The sequence below is a fragment of the Centruroides sculpturatus genome, unplaced genomic scaffold, assembly GCF_000671375.1.
Source record: "Centruroides sculpturatus isolate CEXI.00-Female unplaced genomic scaffold, Cexi_2.0 scaffold933, whole genome shotgun sequence".
In the NCBI taxonomy this organism is placed as follows: Eukaryota; Metazoa; Arthropoda; class Arachnida; order Scorpiones; family Buthidae; genus Centruroides; species Centruroides sculpturatus.
Window position 1 is genome coordinate 287,525 of NW_019385185.1, and position 18,600 is coordinate 306,124.

General features: G+C 34.9%; 1 protein-coding gene and 1 pseudogene across 2 annotated transcripts in view; one reads left to right on the forward strand and one right to left on the reverse strand.

Annotated features, from left to right (window-relative positions):
• The window catches only part of LOC111635894 (probable C-mannosyltransferase DPY19L1), a 71,496-nt gene extending 66,511 nt beyond the window's left edge, over positions 1 to 4,985 (forward strand). For both annotated transcript variants that reach the window (XM_023381019.1, XM_023381018.1), the window contains 4 exons: positions 2,894 to 3,062; positions 3,130 to 3,229; positions 4,139 to 4,264; positions 4,756 to 4,985. In XM_023381019.1, coding sequence (XP_023236787.1) covers positions 2,894 to 3,062; positions 3,130 to 3,229; positions 4,139 to 4,264; positions 4,756 to 4,900 — 540 coding nt within the window. In that variant the 3' untranslated portion in view covers positions 4,901 to 4,985. The remainder of the gene's footprint in view (positions 1 to 2,893; positions 3,063 to 3,129; positions 3,230 to 4,138; positions 4,265 to 4,755) is intronic.
• The window catches only part of LOC111635890, a 15,740-nt pseudogene continuing 2,123 nt past the window's right edge, over positions 4,984 to 18,600 (reverse strand).

Below are 18,600 nucleotides of genomic sequence, written 5' to 3' on the forward strand. Positions count from 1 at the left end.
TTTCATCGCGGAACAGCACATTAAACGGCGGCCGCGATTTCTAATAACGAATTTTTCGCATAAAAATAACTTGACCTTTGGAGACATCATTAATATAAATAATTTTTATGGCCGTTGAATAAGAAGTGTTTCTTTCACAAGAAATGTATAAAATTAGTGCTGTATTAGACTTACGGTACCTAATTTACATACTGTACAGACGATAATAAACTCAACTTACTAGCCTAAAATCTCCGTAGCGTGTTGCCAGGCGGCAGAAAGCATATATATAATTATAATAAAGTTACAATAAATTAAGTTAATATATAATTATATATACAGTACCTAATTTATATATAATTAATATATAATTATATGTACAGTACCTAATTTATATATAATTTATATATAATACTAAACAGACGATAGCAAACTCAATTTAGCCGCTCCGTAGCGTGGCGCAGGGTCGGAGGAAAGTAGTTCGGCTGCTCATCCACTATTGGTCCAGACTCTATCAATCTTCTCGCAAAACGACGTTATAGGAGGTACGTTATACGAATGTTGCTACAATTTTTTCGCTACGCTATAGGAATTTCCGTTATAGGAACGTACGTTATAGGGGGGTCGACTGTATTTCATTCTCTAAGGCCAGATTTGAGATTGTTTGTTTTATTTGGCAGTCGGCCACCATGTATTGTTTGTTTCCTACATTAACTATGCACCCTTTCCTTACGAGGTACTTAACCATCCTCTCTCGGAGCACTGTATGGATGGGGCCTCTGTCCAGACTATTCGGAAAGCCTTGGCTGTGTGTGAAACTGCATTTCTCTGTGCACTGTATGCACGCTTGTTAATTGTTCCTTTTTTGGCAGCCTGGCTTCATGCCGCTGCCGCCTATGTTAGTTTTGGTACCAGAATGTTGTTATAGATAATTCTTGCAGCTTCTGAGTGTAAAGCTTAGTTCACACTCAGCAAATAGTGAAAGCCAACAAGAAAAGTCACTTCCTTACAACCAAAAGTGAAAAGCCGTTGCGAATTTCAAGTGGCCAATCACTTGCAAGCAAGAGAAAACGTCGTCTCAAAAAAACAAAATGGCTGCTTCCAATATTCTGTTGTTAACCACACCTGTTTATTTATTGAGAAAAAAGATACGTTAAAAAGAAAATGATGCTGGGCGAGAGGTGTATTAAAAAACCGTGAATTATGTTGTTACTGTGATAATTTGGTGAGAGAGATGAGACCGAATGACAAACAATCCTACCTTAAAAATTTATTATATTTTCTTACTAAATAACAAAAACTTTAAACTAAATTTTATTCTATTCTTCATATAACACTTCTTAAATTTTTTAGAATGGCAAGAGAATTGTGACTGGCTATCTAACACTTTGTCCAGCTTATCTTGTATGCTGTGTATTTCCTCTTGCAGCAAGCATTTCTCTGGGTCTCTTAGAATGTCTATGATTTGATTCACTTTACCAATAATAAAATCCACACAATCCTTCGTGCCCAACCTGCATGAGGAATTATCATTAGAGAGGTTGCGGCCGACGTTTTCAGCCCAAAAGATGAACGTCGGACGTTAAGCGCTGCCATCTAGCAATTCTAGAAGGCTGACAATGGCGTTTGCTACGTCTAGCATAGAAGTTCGACTTAAACTTCTTCATTTTTTTTGTGTTTTGGGTTAAAATAATGATTATTTAAGCATTTATGAATAATATTGTAAAGAAACATATGATTTTAATCCAGAAATTATTGAATTATTCAACTTTTTACAAGTGATGTTAAGTGTGTATAGAATTTACATATAATAGCTTATCATAATTCTGTAGGAGGAGGTTTGTTCTTTCACAGCATAATATGTTTGTAAATTTTCTAAAAATAATTTCCCAAGCTGCTTTCGGATTTACATAAGCCACTACTTCCCTCAACAAAAGTATGAGGTAGTCCTATCGTACGGTAGGAGACATGACGCTAATTAAAAATAATTATTTAGCGTTATTAAAACATCCTATAAATACTTTAAAATAGTTTAATTTGTTTATTTACCTTTGCTAGTAACATTTCTCCTTAAACATTTCTGCCATTTTTAAATAATATCCCACGAATCAGTGCACAACGTGTTTTACTTCGAGTTCAAATGTCAAATGTGTACTTCTACTTGCTGCACAAGTTTAACATTTGAACTTCGCCCACAACCTCTCTATTAATGCATTGTTCCATTTCTAAGCAGATACTTTCCACAAACAAAACTGTCATCTTAGAGAGTTGTTTCTTCCATTCTTTCTTTTTCTTAGAACAGCTTGTCCTCAGTCTCTGACCATTTTTGTCTCTTGAGCATTAGTCCTAGCAGACTTTTGAGTTGCAACTGGTATTTGGTTTTACCCGTGCAGTTACTAATGGGCAGGACCTCGTGAAAGTGACGCTTCCCAGGAGTGAAAATACATTTAAGAATTAGGCACAAGCAAAAACCCCTCTAATAATGCACTCAATTTGCATTGGGATCCCTGCCTGCCCTCCCACCTGGTCTGATGGAAAACGGTCAGCCAAGGTCGACTCCTCTTAAAATGCACAAAAGCTTTCTGCCAAACAGGCAAAAAGAAGTTTGTTTTCCACCACCAATTGTCCACCTATTAGAATGGGAGAAAACGTAATTATAAAAATGCCAGTCAAACCACTTTACTTCAACCACTCACTTGACGTTTGATATCGGATCTCTTTAATTTTTCAATGATTCTATTCCCAGCTGGCAAAACACTACAAATCGATAGAACGGTGGGGTGCAAAGGCCACACATTCATTTGGCAGTTACAAATTCTGCCAGTAGATTTTAACAAAATACTTGTGTTATCATATTTGAAAAGATATAAATAGTGATCTTTAATGAAAGTATTTTATTTAAATATAATTGCAGCATTTCGGTGGTATTGGAAGATACCAGAATGCCCTAGTGGTGTTGCTGATAGCAGCAACTGGCATCGAGGGACTGAGGAACGTCCAATCGCAGCGCCAGGTAATTGGGGAATACAGCAATCCCGCTCTGGAAGAGTTATTGGAATGGGTGTCTTTGAACACACCGGCTGGTATGTCCGCAGTTATTTCGCCAAAGGCTGACAGAGTTTTTCAGGTAATTCCTGGGATATTTTGCAGATTCGGCCTTTGCCGGTCCCATGCCCACCATGGCCAATCTGATGCTGTCCACCGGGCGACCCATCGTCAATCATCCACACTACGAAGATGCCGGTCTCAGGTATTCTTTTGCCTTTTATTCTGGAACTTGTTCTTTTTGCACAGAGTTTCGTTCATTTTTGACCCGAATGCCCAGAGATGGGAATTCCAATCTGGCCATTTTCTGGAATCGGTCAAATTTGATTTCCATTTACTCAATCCAAAGTAAAAAATCAGAAACTGCAAGGGAATAATGGATCGGAAGGATGCCGTAAGAATTGAACATCTTTCGGTCCAGGTTCTCCATTTGCTCCAGCAGTCAGTCGACTTCTTTTAACTGTAAGTTACCAGAAGTTTAAAAATGATTTTTGTTATCCCAAGAGAGAGTGAATATCATTGGTGCAAAAGTTACTCCCTATTACAAAGAAACAGTATTAATTCATATGCCTCTATGTCCTTATTTTCTACAATTTGTAAAATGTTTGTCTACAAGGACTCAGCTATTAATAGGACATATTGCACTGATGTTTTGGTTTATTGCAACTGAGGAAAAAATTTATTCAGGGAAACAATCTTTATTTGCACCTTGTATTATGCCTGGCATAATACAAGGTGCAAATAAAGATTTGCCTGGTGTTTTGCAAGAAACCAAAACACCAGTGCAATACTTCCTATTAATTAATAAGCTTAGTCCTCATAGACAAACAAAGAAAAACAGTACTGTTACATTTATCTCTGTTACTTTCCAATTCTAGGCTTGTCCCAATTCCGTGAATAATAATATTGGCTAAAGTTGAAGATGCCCAAAATTTGTCATTCTGACAAATGAATAATTCACGGTTGATAAAGTATAATTAGTTTAGAACTTATCGTAATGTCAAAATGTTTTTTTACGAAGAGTTGGTTCCTCGGGGAAGACAACCCGAACAAGACACTTGCCGGAGTCCTATTTGTTCCAAATATTAGAAATTAACTAGGCATATTTTGGCAGGGAACGAACCAAGAAAGTCTACACATTATTCAGCAGGAAGCCAGCACAAGAAGTCCATCGAATTCTGCAATCGACTGGAGCCCGATACGTGGTGTTAGAGCGTCGCTGGTGTTTTGGCCAAACCAGGTAATGGCTTTCTCCTCGCCTCCTCTACTTGTTAAATTTACCCACTGAAAATACAGTACTTTTCTTCGGGTTTGCATTTTACACAATATAATTTACAAGAGAGTATTTTTAAGTAAAGGGAAGAGGGAATTATATTCTCTCAATTCCTATTTCACACTATATATAATTGTAATTTTTAAAAAGTTCTGGCAAGAGAAGATACATTCTAATCTTTATGGCTACTGTTTTCATTTGAAGACAGTAGCCATAAAGATTAGAATGTACTTTCAATGATGCTCGTACCCATCTGGTGCCGATTGGATTCCAGCCGGAGGAATCTTGGCTCTAGACTAAATTTGGCTACCACATTCTTCTGGCTGTACTTTCAGTCAAAAAATTATGCAGTAAAAGGTTTATAGACTGGAGATTGGCAGCTGAATGGGCAACAAGTGCAGATTAATGGTAGGACACTCGACTGCAGTTGAAAAAGTGCTTTTTGTTTTTCTTTACAGGGAGGGATGCAGAATGGTGGATGCCTGGGACCTAGAAGATCCCGAAAATGCAGACAGAGAGCCATTGTGCCCCAGTCTCTTTGTCCGCCCCCAGCCCTTTCGACCCCTCTTCCGGAATTCAGAATATGCAGTCCTCCAACTCTAGTTTGCCTCTCTCAATAGCAAACCGTCAAATTACACAAACAGATTTTTTGAAAAGATTTAAATAAAAGCCAGGCAAATCTGGAATATATTGGTCAATAATTTATTTCTTTGGTTATGGACAAATATGTTACAGAAAATTTAAGTAGCCACAAATGGAAACGACAAAAGTTTTAAAACACCGGATAACAATAACTTAGACCGAATGGTGTAAAAATATTTTGTTTTTTGTGTGCTTCCGGCGAATCCAGAGAGACGTGCAAATTTATGGGATCGCTCGATATTTGGTGTTGCCTCCAGAGCAGTCTTTGCGGTAGATGCAATTTGTATATATTTTGCAGAGGAGACAAAAACCGAGACGAGGCCCGTTTGGTCCCCCGTCCTCCACACTTGCCGGAAACCAGCGTGGTTTAAAAGGCATTTACAGCCGACACAATTTGTACAAAATATAATTTACAACTTTGAAAGTGAGGACATCGGGTGCCACCTCTATCCAAATACAAAGATGCGGATGTGGTAATGGAAGAGAGACAATGGAAACACGTGGACAATAAGACTCTTCGACATTTTCCACGGCAGAAAATCAGCGAATATTTCCGTTGATTGTTTTGCAAGATGTAAGACATGTTGTTAGCTGCCCAATTTACACGGTGCCAAAAGAAGAAACGGATAAAAGTGTCTCCATCACACTAGCTCTGCCTTTGTTTTTTACTTCAGTCTGGGCAACGGAAAGCAATCGGCATCATTATTGTCTGGCCACAAAAATGTCAAAGGCAAAGAATGAGAGTGTGTGTGGCCGATCCAACCCATTAATAAATTAGAGCGGCGAAGAAGTGCGAGGAAACACCACCAGTCCAGGAAGACAAGGCACGGAGTCGACGTCAGGAGACGGTCCGGTTCTTCTGGAGCCACCTTCACATATGGATGGAAGCAGCCGTGTAGCGCGCCTCTCCGTGTCGGAAGTGCCACCGACTGGGACGGTACTGAAAACAAAAAACAGTCAGGAGGTGGTGGAATGACGAAAAATACCATCTGTTGATGGAGAAAATACTCACCTTGATGAGGAACTGTCCTGAAGGGGTCTGCGGATGTCTATAGGCATACAGCAACCAAGCAGCCATCCCTATTATCAGTCCAGAGGTGGCCACTATGGCCACCACTCCACCCATACTCACTGCTTCTTTTTCTTCCACTGAAAGTAGTAAAATTGTGGTTAGAAAAATTAATAAAAAGAATTTGAGGACTGACCAGAACAGTAGAAAGGCCCACCTACAGGATTTTGTCAAAAAACAAACAACGGAATATCAAATGCACCAATTGTCTAATGATTATACTTGGATTTCTGGCAGTACGTGAAAATCAAATTAGGAAAAGTTTCATTTTAAAGAAGTTATTGACAACTTGTGGTTAAAATTCAAATTGCATGACAAACAGACTTTACTCCTTTTAGATTACAAAACAAGGAAATTCTCTCACCAAATTAACTTCCAAATTCTTACTATTTTAGCAATACAAAGTTTCCTATATATTTTCTGCATTTGCTAATATAATTTTGTCTAACATTTTTTGATACCGAAGAATAAACATAGTGTTCAGATCAGTTTCAGTTGAATGGTTTTATTTTTAGATGCCAAAATTGATTTTTATATTGGTCCGCAAAGAATGAAAGAAATACAGATAAGTGTCTCTCTGGACAGATGTCACACTCGTGCGTTCTTTACTATTGGAATTTCATTGAAAAAATTTGGGCAAGAGAGGAGAGTTGGCGCTCCATGCACTTTCTTTTACTAATCTTATAATATACTATCTGGACATGTCATGATACCAGAATTCTAAGAATGTCTATTTTTGGGCTTACTCTGTCTTAAAATTTGTACCCATCACCTACAAGACTATTAGAGCCTCGATTTTAACGACGTAAAGACTGCCAGCAAAAACACGATATAAGTATGTTTGGAGTTACTAATTACAATAAATGATGCCAAAGTTTGAATAAATATTCAATATTTTTTTGACAGAATTTTGATTAGGAAAACTTAATCGAGTAAGACCATGTTTGGAAGTTTGTGACTTCCAAAGGAAAACTGAAACCTAAGGAAATAAATGGGTAACAACCTTGGTATTCTCCCGAGATTTGTTCCGAAGAGGAACGATGGTCTCTAGTCGTAGAAAACCCTCGAATGGACAAGGAGTGCAAAAAGTCTCTCAGTACAACATAGAAACAGTGGGAGCTTGGAATGTTAGAAGTTTATATTCAGTAGGGATGCTTAATAATTTGATTCGGGAAGCAAAATGTATGAAAATATGGATTCCCAGTGTTGACAATATAAGATGGCTGGGATCCAGTATATGCCGTAAAGGTGAAGGAGTATCATATTACTTGGGGTTGCCAACGAATGATAAACACCATTGTCCTTTGTATAAATGTAGGTAGGTATATACTGTATAGGTTTGAAGCAAAGCCATTTAATATATTGGTAATCCAGGTATATGCACCTACCTCAGATAGCAGTGAAGAGGAGATTGAACTTTTCTATAAATATCTAAGCATGATAGAGAAAACACTGCAGAGAGATGTGATCATCGTTGCAGGTGACTGGAATGCTAAGATTGGAAATAATAATGAAGGTTGGGTAAGTATGGATATGGAGCAAGAAATGAACGAATCTTGATCTAGGGCAAATTCTGAAAGACTGCTTGAATTTGCAACACCAGATTCCAGCAAAAGAACTGTAGCAAGTTATGGAACAACAAGAAACATGATTGATATGATTTTGATCCAAAGGAGATGGTGACATCAGTTCAGCAGTGTCGAACATTTCAGGGAACCGACATATATTCTAATCACAACTTAATCATTGCAAACATAAAGATAGTTAATGCACATTTCCAAAAGAAGAGACATTACAAGACATTACAAAGCTAAAAGATGAGAAAATAGGGAGCATATATAGAAATACACTTGAGAAGAAGATAGAGACCCTAGACACAAGAGTGGAAGAAATAATAAAGGCAATAAGAGAAGCAATTGAGCTAACCCTACCAGAAGAAGAAAAAATCAACAAGAAATGCTTTACAATTTCTTGTGTGATCCTTGTCCAAGAGAAAAAAAGCTCTTAGGCTTAGAAGAGATGTTTCTGAAGAGTTGGAAAAATATACAAGGAAATGTTAGACACAGAGAATCTAGTAGCTAAATTAAGGAAGATATCGCCACCAAGTGTTGAAAATGAAAATGATGATATGAGGGAGGAAGTTGAAAGGGCAGTGAAACAGTTGAGAGTCCAGGACATGACAAAATCACAGGAGAAATGTCAATTAAGCTATCGCCTCTATGCTTAATCAAGATGCAATGAGGTATGGAAAGAAGGAAAGATACCTAAAGAATGGGCAAAACCAGTATTGGTGACAATACACAAGAAAGGCAGCATGTTAGATTGCAAAAATTATAGAATGATTGCTTTAACAAGCCACATAGAAAAAATTCTGATGATGATCTTAAAGGAGCAAGACTAAATAGTTTGATGGAAGAATACTTAGCAGATGGACAGGCAGGTTTCAGGAAAGACAGAAGTACATTGCAGCAGATACTAACATTACAGCTATTAGTTGAAAAGGCAAGAAGAAAGCAGAATGCATCTATTCCTGCTTTGTGGGCTTTCAGAAGACATTTGACAGCATAGACCAAAAAGCCACCTTGGCAGTGCTAAAATCTTCTGGAGTGGATCATAAAGTAATAAACCTACTAAGTTAAATTAATGGCAATGCAGAAGCAACTGTGAGATTGTGCGCGGAGCTAGGAAACTGGTTCAAGCCAAAAAGAGGCACCAGACAGGGCGATCCTATATCCCCAACCATCTTCATAAGTCTCTTAGAAAGAGTCATGGATAAGACGACGCAAGAGATGCAGGGAACATAAGTTCATGGTGTAAAATTCAATAACCTGAGATTTGAAAATGACATAGTTATCATTGTCTTAGTTTTTTCGCTATTGATAATCAGTCCATACATTTTTCCTTCTTCAATGATATTTGGTGATAACAACATGACTAGAAACATCCTAGTAGATGGGAAAGAAATTGAAAATGTAGAAAGCTTTACATATGTAGGAAGCAAACTAACCTTATAATCTGGACTGCAAAAAAGAAATAGAGATTAGAATAGCCGAGGCAAAAGCAATTAGTTTGCAGACAAAATTAAAAGTATTGAACACCTGCATGCCACGAGACATGGGTGATACTAATATTTTTCCCCCACATCTTTTGTTATTTGAAAGACACCGTTACAGAAAGATCTTGCAAATAGGATGGATGCAGAAAGTCACAAACGAAGAACTTTATAATATGATATATATGAAAAAGAATCTCTTACAAAAATTATACAGCGAAAACTATTTGGACACATCACAAGAATGAATGAAAACATAGACTAAAGTCTTAATTTTTCTGATATTGTGGATGGATCCAACAAAAGAGGCAGACCATATAGAGAATGGATTGATGACATGAAGTGGTGTGGAGCAAATGTACAAGAATTGAAAAAAAATCAACAAATGGATAGAGAGAAATGGAAAAAAGTGGAAAAGACACCAACAATGATGAGGTATATATATCAGAAAGATTAGTAGGCATGGATTGTCTGATATTGGAATAAAATTACTGACTGTTCAATTCAAGCTCCGAATGATGTGGTTGGGGCCTTATCACAGCTATAGAGCATACCCATACCTCTGCGAGATACAGCCTCCCCAAAATCAGGTCGTGTGAGGTTGCAAGTTACGTCACTCCACTAAGACTGTCATATATTCACAAAATTTAAAACAATGGGATCGGTAAAAAATTAATTTCTAGATTAAAACTGCTTTCTCTTATCCAACTTCAAGTGATTTATTTTAGCAGACAAACAACATAGAAATACTAAACTTTAATTACCAATAACTTTATATTCACAAAATTCATTGTAAAATCCAAATGCATTTCACTTATAATGAAGCCTCATCAGTGGAGTAAATACTAACATTTTCTATTGTTTTGAACAGCTGTCTTCTGATAACCATGGAATAGCCTTTGTATTAAACATACAATCATATAAATTTATATCTTGCAAGTATTCTCTTATATTTTTCATGAAACAATATTGAAGGTCTGCAGATTTTAGGGTGATTTCATATATTTAAAACCTTTTCAACTTTCTAACAATATCCAGGGTAGCAGTTGATTATCCTTTGCATAAATGTTCTCATTTTGAGTTGTTTTAAATACTAAACAAAAAGTTTTTTGCAAGCGTTTTTCTGGAAGTTCACAGACAATTTAATCAAATACCAGAAAATGGATATCATTATTTTTGGTAATTCTAAAAGCCTTTACTTTCCTTTCACTAAGCTACATATGTGAAACATTAACATAAGGTGGGCTTTTTTAATTATTAACTGTTGTTTAAGAAACCGTATTGAAATACCATGGGAGAAGTGCTTGCTGCCAACTTCTAAGCAAAAGGAATAGAGCCTTGAGAACAAAAATGTAATCCTTTTGTCAAAGTTGCAGAAGAGTTATATGATGATTATACAAGAAACACTATAATGAACTATATATATATATATATAAATTTATATATAATGCTGTAATATGTATAAAAAATAATGTTGCGAGCAATTTTTCCTTAGCACTGCCAGGCTTGTCATATGAGATTCCTTCTCATTTTCTATTATCCATCACAATTCTAGTTACGGTGCATACCAAAGCAGAAGTACAAACAAAAATTATAAAAACTCCATCCAACTGAAGGGCCAAAGCTGGAGTAACAAAAGAAACGAATCTATAAAAAAAACCCTGTACAAATCTTATGGGAAATGGACCCCGAATCTTTGATATTTTTCAGTACTAGAGGTCCCAAACAAAAGTCTCCATAGCAAGAAGTAAAAATATGGACAATTTTTGAGCGGTCACATGTGTCCATGTTTCAAAAACAGCGTAATTCCCTAAATCTTTTTGTTCCAAAAATAAAATGTTATATTTTCAAATGTTGTTGATATTCAGCACATTATCCAGATTTCCTCACAAGAAAATCATTCCTTATGCAGTACACAAGTTTGATTCTAGCATCATTTGGGTTTGCATCGTGCTCTGTGATATAGTGCAATGGTGACGTTTGCACCCATGCACTACGTCACAGAGCATGGTGCGAGTACTTTTGGCAAAGGACTCACTCTGCCAAGATTTGATAAGAGTTGAGAAGAAATTCCATTGAGACATTTTGAAGCAATATACTTATTATTGAATTAATAAGTAATTGTTTTCTTAAAGTTTTGTTCCTCATGTTGGGCAAGTGCCCATATTGTGTTTTTTGGTCTTTCTATATTAACATAGACTAGTCTATCATCTACCTGAGAGTGAATAAAGGAAAAAAAAAATTGTAATTCTTCCCTAAAATCACCAATGTAGACTATCCAAAACAATGTCTTCTCCATCCTTTTTAACACCAGAAACTAATGTTGAACTTCAGTTTTATCTTTTATTTCAGACTATGATCTCAATATTTTACATAATTTACTGAGGTCACAGCCTCAAATAAAAGTTCAAATCTCAGCTTATTTCTGGTATAAAGATGCTGTTTTGGATAGTCTATGAATTTTAATGTCCTAGATTATTACTTTTTTAAATATAGTTAACTTAAAATTCTGAAATGGCTTTCAGAAATCATTTGCATTGTTGTTTATGGCAAATGGGTCAAATACTGATGAAAAATGCTTAAAAATGCAACATCGTCATTCAAAGACGAGCAGCTTTTTTAGACTGCATCTTGACTGTAATAAACTCATCGACGTTTGATTAACATATTTTATATTTTGAAATGAAAAAGATTTACGGCTTTACAACACAAGCAGAAATTATGCTGTTTTTGCATCTTGGATGTTCAATAATTCAAAAACTGTCCATTTTTTCACTCTACCTACAGAGGTTTGATTGGAATCATTAGAACTACAAAATATCAAAAATCCATTCAAACCTGTTTACAATAAAGGACCCCATAAAAATATTGAGAAACACTTCCCACTAAGATTTTTATGAGACTCCAACAAAAAAGCCAAAAGTGCTGAGTATTCTTTTGTTCTTTGGGAGTGAGCACAAAATTGAGATGTAGATCACACAGAAACACTTTGATGAAAAAATTATTCATCAAAAAAAGTGTTTGTGTGTGATAGAATGAGCACAATTTTGTGCTCATTCTCAAAGATGCTGAGTATTTGCATCCTGAAGTGAAGAAACGATGCAGGAATTGTAACATACAGCCACATTGCCATTTATTTGTGTGACTCATGATACAGTTAATAATTTGGAACATAAAACCAAAAATGACCAATGAAACCTTTGACACTTCATTCATGAATGCAACTAGCACATCTAACAGGGTTTCAAAAAAGAGAAAAAGATATTCATGCTTTAAAACTGCCAGTAGCAACAAGGTAGTGTTCCATTTTATGTTATATTGTACACAGAGTTCACCAGCAATAGAACGGTTGCTGAAATGTCCTGGCTACATAAGAGGAGTTTAAGAACAAGACAAGAGTAAACACATAAGAAATGCAATCATGGCCAAAGGCATACGGAATTTTGGTCAAAAGCACAAAAATTGAATAAATTTATTCCATTGTTAAATGGATAAAAATAATCAACATGTCTAACAAGCCAAAAATAAACAAAGAACTGAGAGATCATTAAAAAGGAATAAATGTTCTGTACATTCAGATTAGAAGAAATGGAAAGTCGAGGAAGAAGAAACAAATGTCTCTGCAAGATATTCATATAAGAAATATTTGATTATGTGGTATTTATTATCAAAAGATTGATGACAATGACAGCAATATCCTAGGACTTAATTAAGCTGTAAAAATCCTTAATATGACTAATTCTAATTTCAAATATTTTTTCACTTAAACTGTACTTTTAATCTATATAATTCAATAATATAATTATTTCACATATTTTTAAAACAAAAGCAGAAAAGTTTTCTCACTTTGAATGTCAATCTATGATATATTTGGATAAATGCTTTGGGTAATTGTTTGTATTATAACTGTGAATAAATAAAATAAAAAAGAAAATCAAAATAAACATTAGATTACCTCTGGCACTACTCGACCAGTCTCGGCCACTCGGACCGAGGAAGGTGTCCGAAGGTTCCGGAGTAGATTCCTGGTCGGGTGGAGACGTAACATTTGGTTTAATTGGACTCTGTGTGTATTCCGTGTTATATTTTTCGGTAATGTGATTGGTAATGTTAGTGATTTCTAATGAAACAAAAATTAAATTAAAAATGAAAATAAAAAGGTGTAATTAAGAATTAGAAATAACTAACAATAAACGTATAGGAGGTTATTACATATTGTTGCGCCTGCAACGTTCGTGAAAATTTTTAATTGTGCCCTTGCATCCATAAAGGTTGGTCACCGCTGCAGTATATTATAACGAACACGGAAACAAAAACCATATAAAGAGTTTGGTTATTTCGGCCATGCAAGTATTGCCGTTTATGGAAATACTCGGATGGTAGGAAATGGAAAAAATTTCAAGGTCATTAGACGAGAATTAAAAATATATGTTAAATTTTTCAGATATCATATTTTCTAATGTTAACTATAAGAAATAGTTCCTTTCACAGCCGAATATAAAATGGTGATTTGTCAACGAATTAAATTTCGGAAAAAGCATACCAAATATTTAAACTCGACATTCTCGAAAACCACTTAAATCATATCCTCTTGGGATTCCGAGTGTCGTATATGACACGCAGTTTTCCTTCCAAATAATGAGAAGCAGCTCTGCTTTTTTGTCTGCTAAACAATTATGTTATTTACACATTTTGTCATTAGAGTTTTTTGAAGCTTATTAGATCACATGCATTCCACTGTGACAGAAACAAAGGAAAATATAAGTGATTGTCTGAGCATATGTTTTTAAAAGTGATCATTAAGTATGACTGCTTGATGTCAGTATTCAGTTTTCTCTATTTCTATTGATTATAATTTTACAATTTATACATATTCTAGTTGAGGAGACTTCTAAGATTATATAAGAGTATTTTTTAAAAACTATATTAATAACAATATTTNAAAACATGACACCAAGAAAAATTATTTATAAATTTTACATTTAGTATTTGGTAACAGAGAACTAAGTTCTTTGTGGAAGTAAAAGGACATAGTGTATGTTTTCTGTGCAATCGCATCGTAACTACTACAAAATACAATACTGAAAGATATTTTAAATTAGAACACGAGAACTTCGATAAAAAAATTTATGCCTCATAGTGCTATTCGAACTGATAAAATAAATAGTTTAGAGAAGGGATTGTTAAACCAACAATTATTGTTCAAAAAGGTAACAGATAAATCAGAAAATGTTACTATGGCATTGTTTAAAATAGCACATTTTTTTTGCGAAGAACAAGAGATGATATTCAAATGGGGAATTATTTAAACAAGCTTTACTTATTGGTTACGATTCTCTCTTTGATACTTTTTATAATAAGCCAGAAATAATTAGTGCAATAAACGATTTACAGTTGTCACACAAGACAATAAAAAGAAGGTCTGCGGCAATATCTACCTATATTAAAGATCGACTCGAAGCTGATACGAATAGGTTTTCTTGGTACTTACTTCAAATGGACGAATCGTTGGATGTAACGGGGACATCTCAATTAATAATGAAAATAACAAGAATGGTTTTCGAAGACTACCCCGTGAAAGAAGAAATACTGTGCCTTATGCCAATGAAGGAAAGAACGAAAGGTAAAGATATTTATCAAGTTTTTAAAATATTATGTTTTGCAATAACAACTTTCTGTACATAAATTATCTTCAATTATAACTGACGGAGCTCCAGCGATGATCGGCAAAAATAGAGGATTTATAACTATATGTAGAAAAGATGAATTACTTCTAAATTTGTTTGCTTACCATTGTATAACACGTCAGCCATTTCTGTGTACTAAAGATTTTCATTTAGCCACGTTTCGGACCTCATAACAAAAATTATAAATTTTATAAGAGCTGCTCCGTTACAGCACAGACTTTTAAAAATCTGTTGGAAGATGACGATGCCGAATTCTCGGATTTAATAACTTGCAGAAAAGTGAGTTGGCTTAGCAAAGGCAAAGTATTAGACCGGTTTCTTAATCTGATTACTGAAATAAAAAAATTTCTTGAGCAAAAAGGGGACATTTATAACGAACTCGAATATCCTAATTAGCTAGGTGACTTGGCTTTTTAAGCTGATATTTGTCAGAAATTAAATCAGGTAAATCTTATACTACAAGGTAAATATAAAGATTTAGTAGATATGGTAAGTTCTATAAAATCATTTTTTATATCGACTTACTTAAGTAAAGTCACATTTTCTTCAATGCAATTTATCAAAAATAAGTTTAGATCACGTCTTACGAATGACAATTCGAATGACAGTTTAAGAGTCGCGGTATCAAATTACTCTCCTGATTTTGAAAAATTACGTCAATAAATACATTCTCAACCTTCTCATTAACAAATAATAATTTTTCACGTATTATGTAATAAATGTCGTTCAGTAAAATTGTTATTACAAATTTTTATTATCATTTTAACCTATAAAATAAAATTTAAAAAAATCAAAATTATAAACAACAAAAATTAAATTAAAAATAATCTTAAAAAGGTGTAATTAAGAATTAGAAATAACTAACAATAAACGTATAGGAGGTTATTACATATTGTTGCGCCTGCAACGTTCGTGAAAATTTTTAATTGTGCCCTTGCATCCATAAAGGTTGGTCACCGCTGCAGTATATTATAACGAACACGGAAACAAAAACCATATAAAGAGTTTGGTTATTTCGGCCATGCAAGTATTGCCGTTTATGGAAATACTCGGATGGTAGGAAATGGAAAAAATTTCAAGGTCATTAGACGAGAATTAAAAATATATGTTAAATTTTTCAGATATCATATTTTCTAATGTTAACTATAAGAAATAGTTCCTTTCACAGCCGAATATAAAATGGTGATTTGTCAACGAATTAAATTTCGGAAAAAGCATACCAAATATTTAAACTCGACATTCTCGAAAACCACTTAAATCATATCCTCTTGGGATTCCGAGTGTCGTATATGACACGCAGTTTTCCTTCCAAATAATGAGAAGCAGCTCTGCTTTTTTGTCTGCTAAACAATTATGTTATTTACACATTTTGTCATTAGAGTTTTTTGAAGCTTATTAGATCACATGCATTCCACTGTGACAGAAACAAAGGAAAATATAAGTGATTGTCTGAGCATATGTTTTTAAAAGTGATCATTAAGTATGACTGCTTGATGTCAGTATTCAGTTTTCTCTATTTCTATTGATTATAATTTTACAATTTATACATATTCTAGTTGAGGAGACTTCTAAGATTATATAAGAGTATTTTTTAAAAACTATATTAATAACAATATTTCATGAGATGAGCTAACTTTTCAATGTGTCGTATATGACACATTGGGTCTCTATGTTACAATTATTACATTACAGCGTATGAACTGTTTTTGTATTAGCAAGTTACTTACTTTTATAGATATTTGGTGATTAGGACCGCAATATGTATTGTATTATTTATTTTTATTTTTTACNAATACTGTTAATGAACAGATGGCACAATTGAAATTTATTTGGGAAATTGCTTTTTTGGAGTGTATGTGTAAATTAAAATCAACTGTTTCTCGGAAGAGTTTTAAAACTGGCAGAACGCAATCTGCAAATTCTTTGGCAGGGCTTTGGAGCAAAAGATCTCGACCTTGTACATGTGTTACCCTGACTACGCAGTGAAGGACTAATCCAGCCGACAAGTTTCAGCTGTCTAATACAAGAAACTTTTTGATATCCTGTCATAGTTTATGTGCAATATGTGAATACTGGTGGAAAATTTAAAAATAATAGCGAGGCTGCAGCCAAAGTTTTCATCTCGGAGATGAAACCTTTCGCCACAGCCTTACTAATAAACTAACTGATACCATTTCACTTTTTCATATGTAATTTCAAAATTACAATGGAATTCTTACAGAACATGATAATATATCTGTGCATGCTCTTTGTATCTATAGAGTTAAAATCAATAATTGTAAACTTAGTCACATGAATTAAAAATCTTATATACAATTATTCCAATATTGTAACTCAGATTGAAAAAAAAGTTGATATTTAAATAGATTAGACTGATGAGAAGTTGTGCCTAAAATGCGTCTGAAACAGTTAGTCCTTGTCTGATTAATTCCAACAGCAAACTCACAATTAATGAATAAAACCTACTTTATTATTGGAAACAATATTAAAAAATCCAGCAACTAGTTATTTTTTAACAAATATAACATTATTTATTAATAGTATGATAAATAATAATAAACTGTGTCGGGCACCATATGTTGTGAGATTTTATCATAAAAATGGATGTGTTTGTGCCTATATGTCACTCTGCAGCCAAAACTACACATCGCACACAAATGGTGTTTGTGTGTAGNCTCTGTGTAAAACTTCGTTTGCAATGATCACAGGTAAAGGGTTTCTCTCCTGTGTGAGTTCGCAAATGTTCAATAAGAGTTTCTTTCTGTGCAAAACTTCATTTGCAATTATCACATGTAAAGGGTTTCTCTCCTGTGTGAGTCTTGACGTGGTACCGTAGTCTGCTGGAATGGAGGAACTGACGATTACAGAATTTGCAAAAGAGCCGTTCTCCGGTGTGAATCCTTTGATGACGTTTTAAATTTTTTTTCGAAGCTAATTCTTTCTTGCAACTGTCACATCGATACCTCCCATTCCTTGCCGTCTGATTACAGTCGACCCCCCTATAAGATATTATTATTATTATTATTATTAAAAGAAGAGGGGAGTCCTCCAGGTATCACTCAAAGGTATAACCTGGAGGTTGGAAAAGTTCGGAAGGAAAAGGGAGAGTGATGAAGGGTAGGGGATGAGGATGGGGTAGAATGAAGAAGAGGGCTCATGACGCCTGCATCGCAAAGATTGAAATAGACAAAGTTACAAAAAATGAAAACAGCTGGAATAACATACAATAAATGATACCGTGTACAAGATTGGCGCGATTAAGTAGATACATTGAATTGAATATTTACATTAAGAAGAGAGTATAAACCGACAGGGACATATGAAGAACATAGATGATATACATTGCAGATGATGTAGGATGCAACAGGGATTATAGGTAGGAACGATGATGACAGTATAATTACAAGTTGCTATTACAAGACAACTAACATTAAAGAGCAAGTAGTAACGATAAGACTGCGAGGTGATGAGCGGTGATGGTTACAAGTATAAGCCGAGTACAGGAAGTAAAACATTAGCGAACAGGGTTGTACGAAGTCCAAACCAAGTGTATCATTTTTAGAAGATATGGGAAGAAACCAAGCTGCAGGACACAGACCAAGGCAGGGAGGCTTGCTTAAGTCGGTCTGTGGCTGTTGCATGTAGTGGCGGGTTGGTCTCTTGGTGGGTTTAGAGCCGCTGTCGTCTGGAGGTACTTCCGAAGCCACCTGAAGATGTCTTTGTTCTCAATGAGAGTAGTGAGGGGGCAAGGCCAGTTGAAGCCGGCATGAAGCACGCTACTAATGAGATTGTCTCTACTTTGCCTGAAAAGTTCACAGTCTAAGAGAAAGTGCAGGTTGTCCTGTTTTGAGGT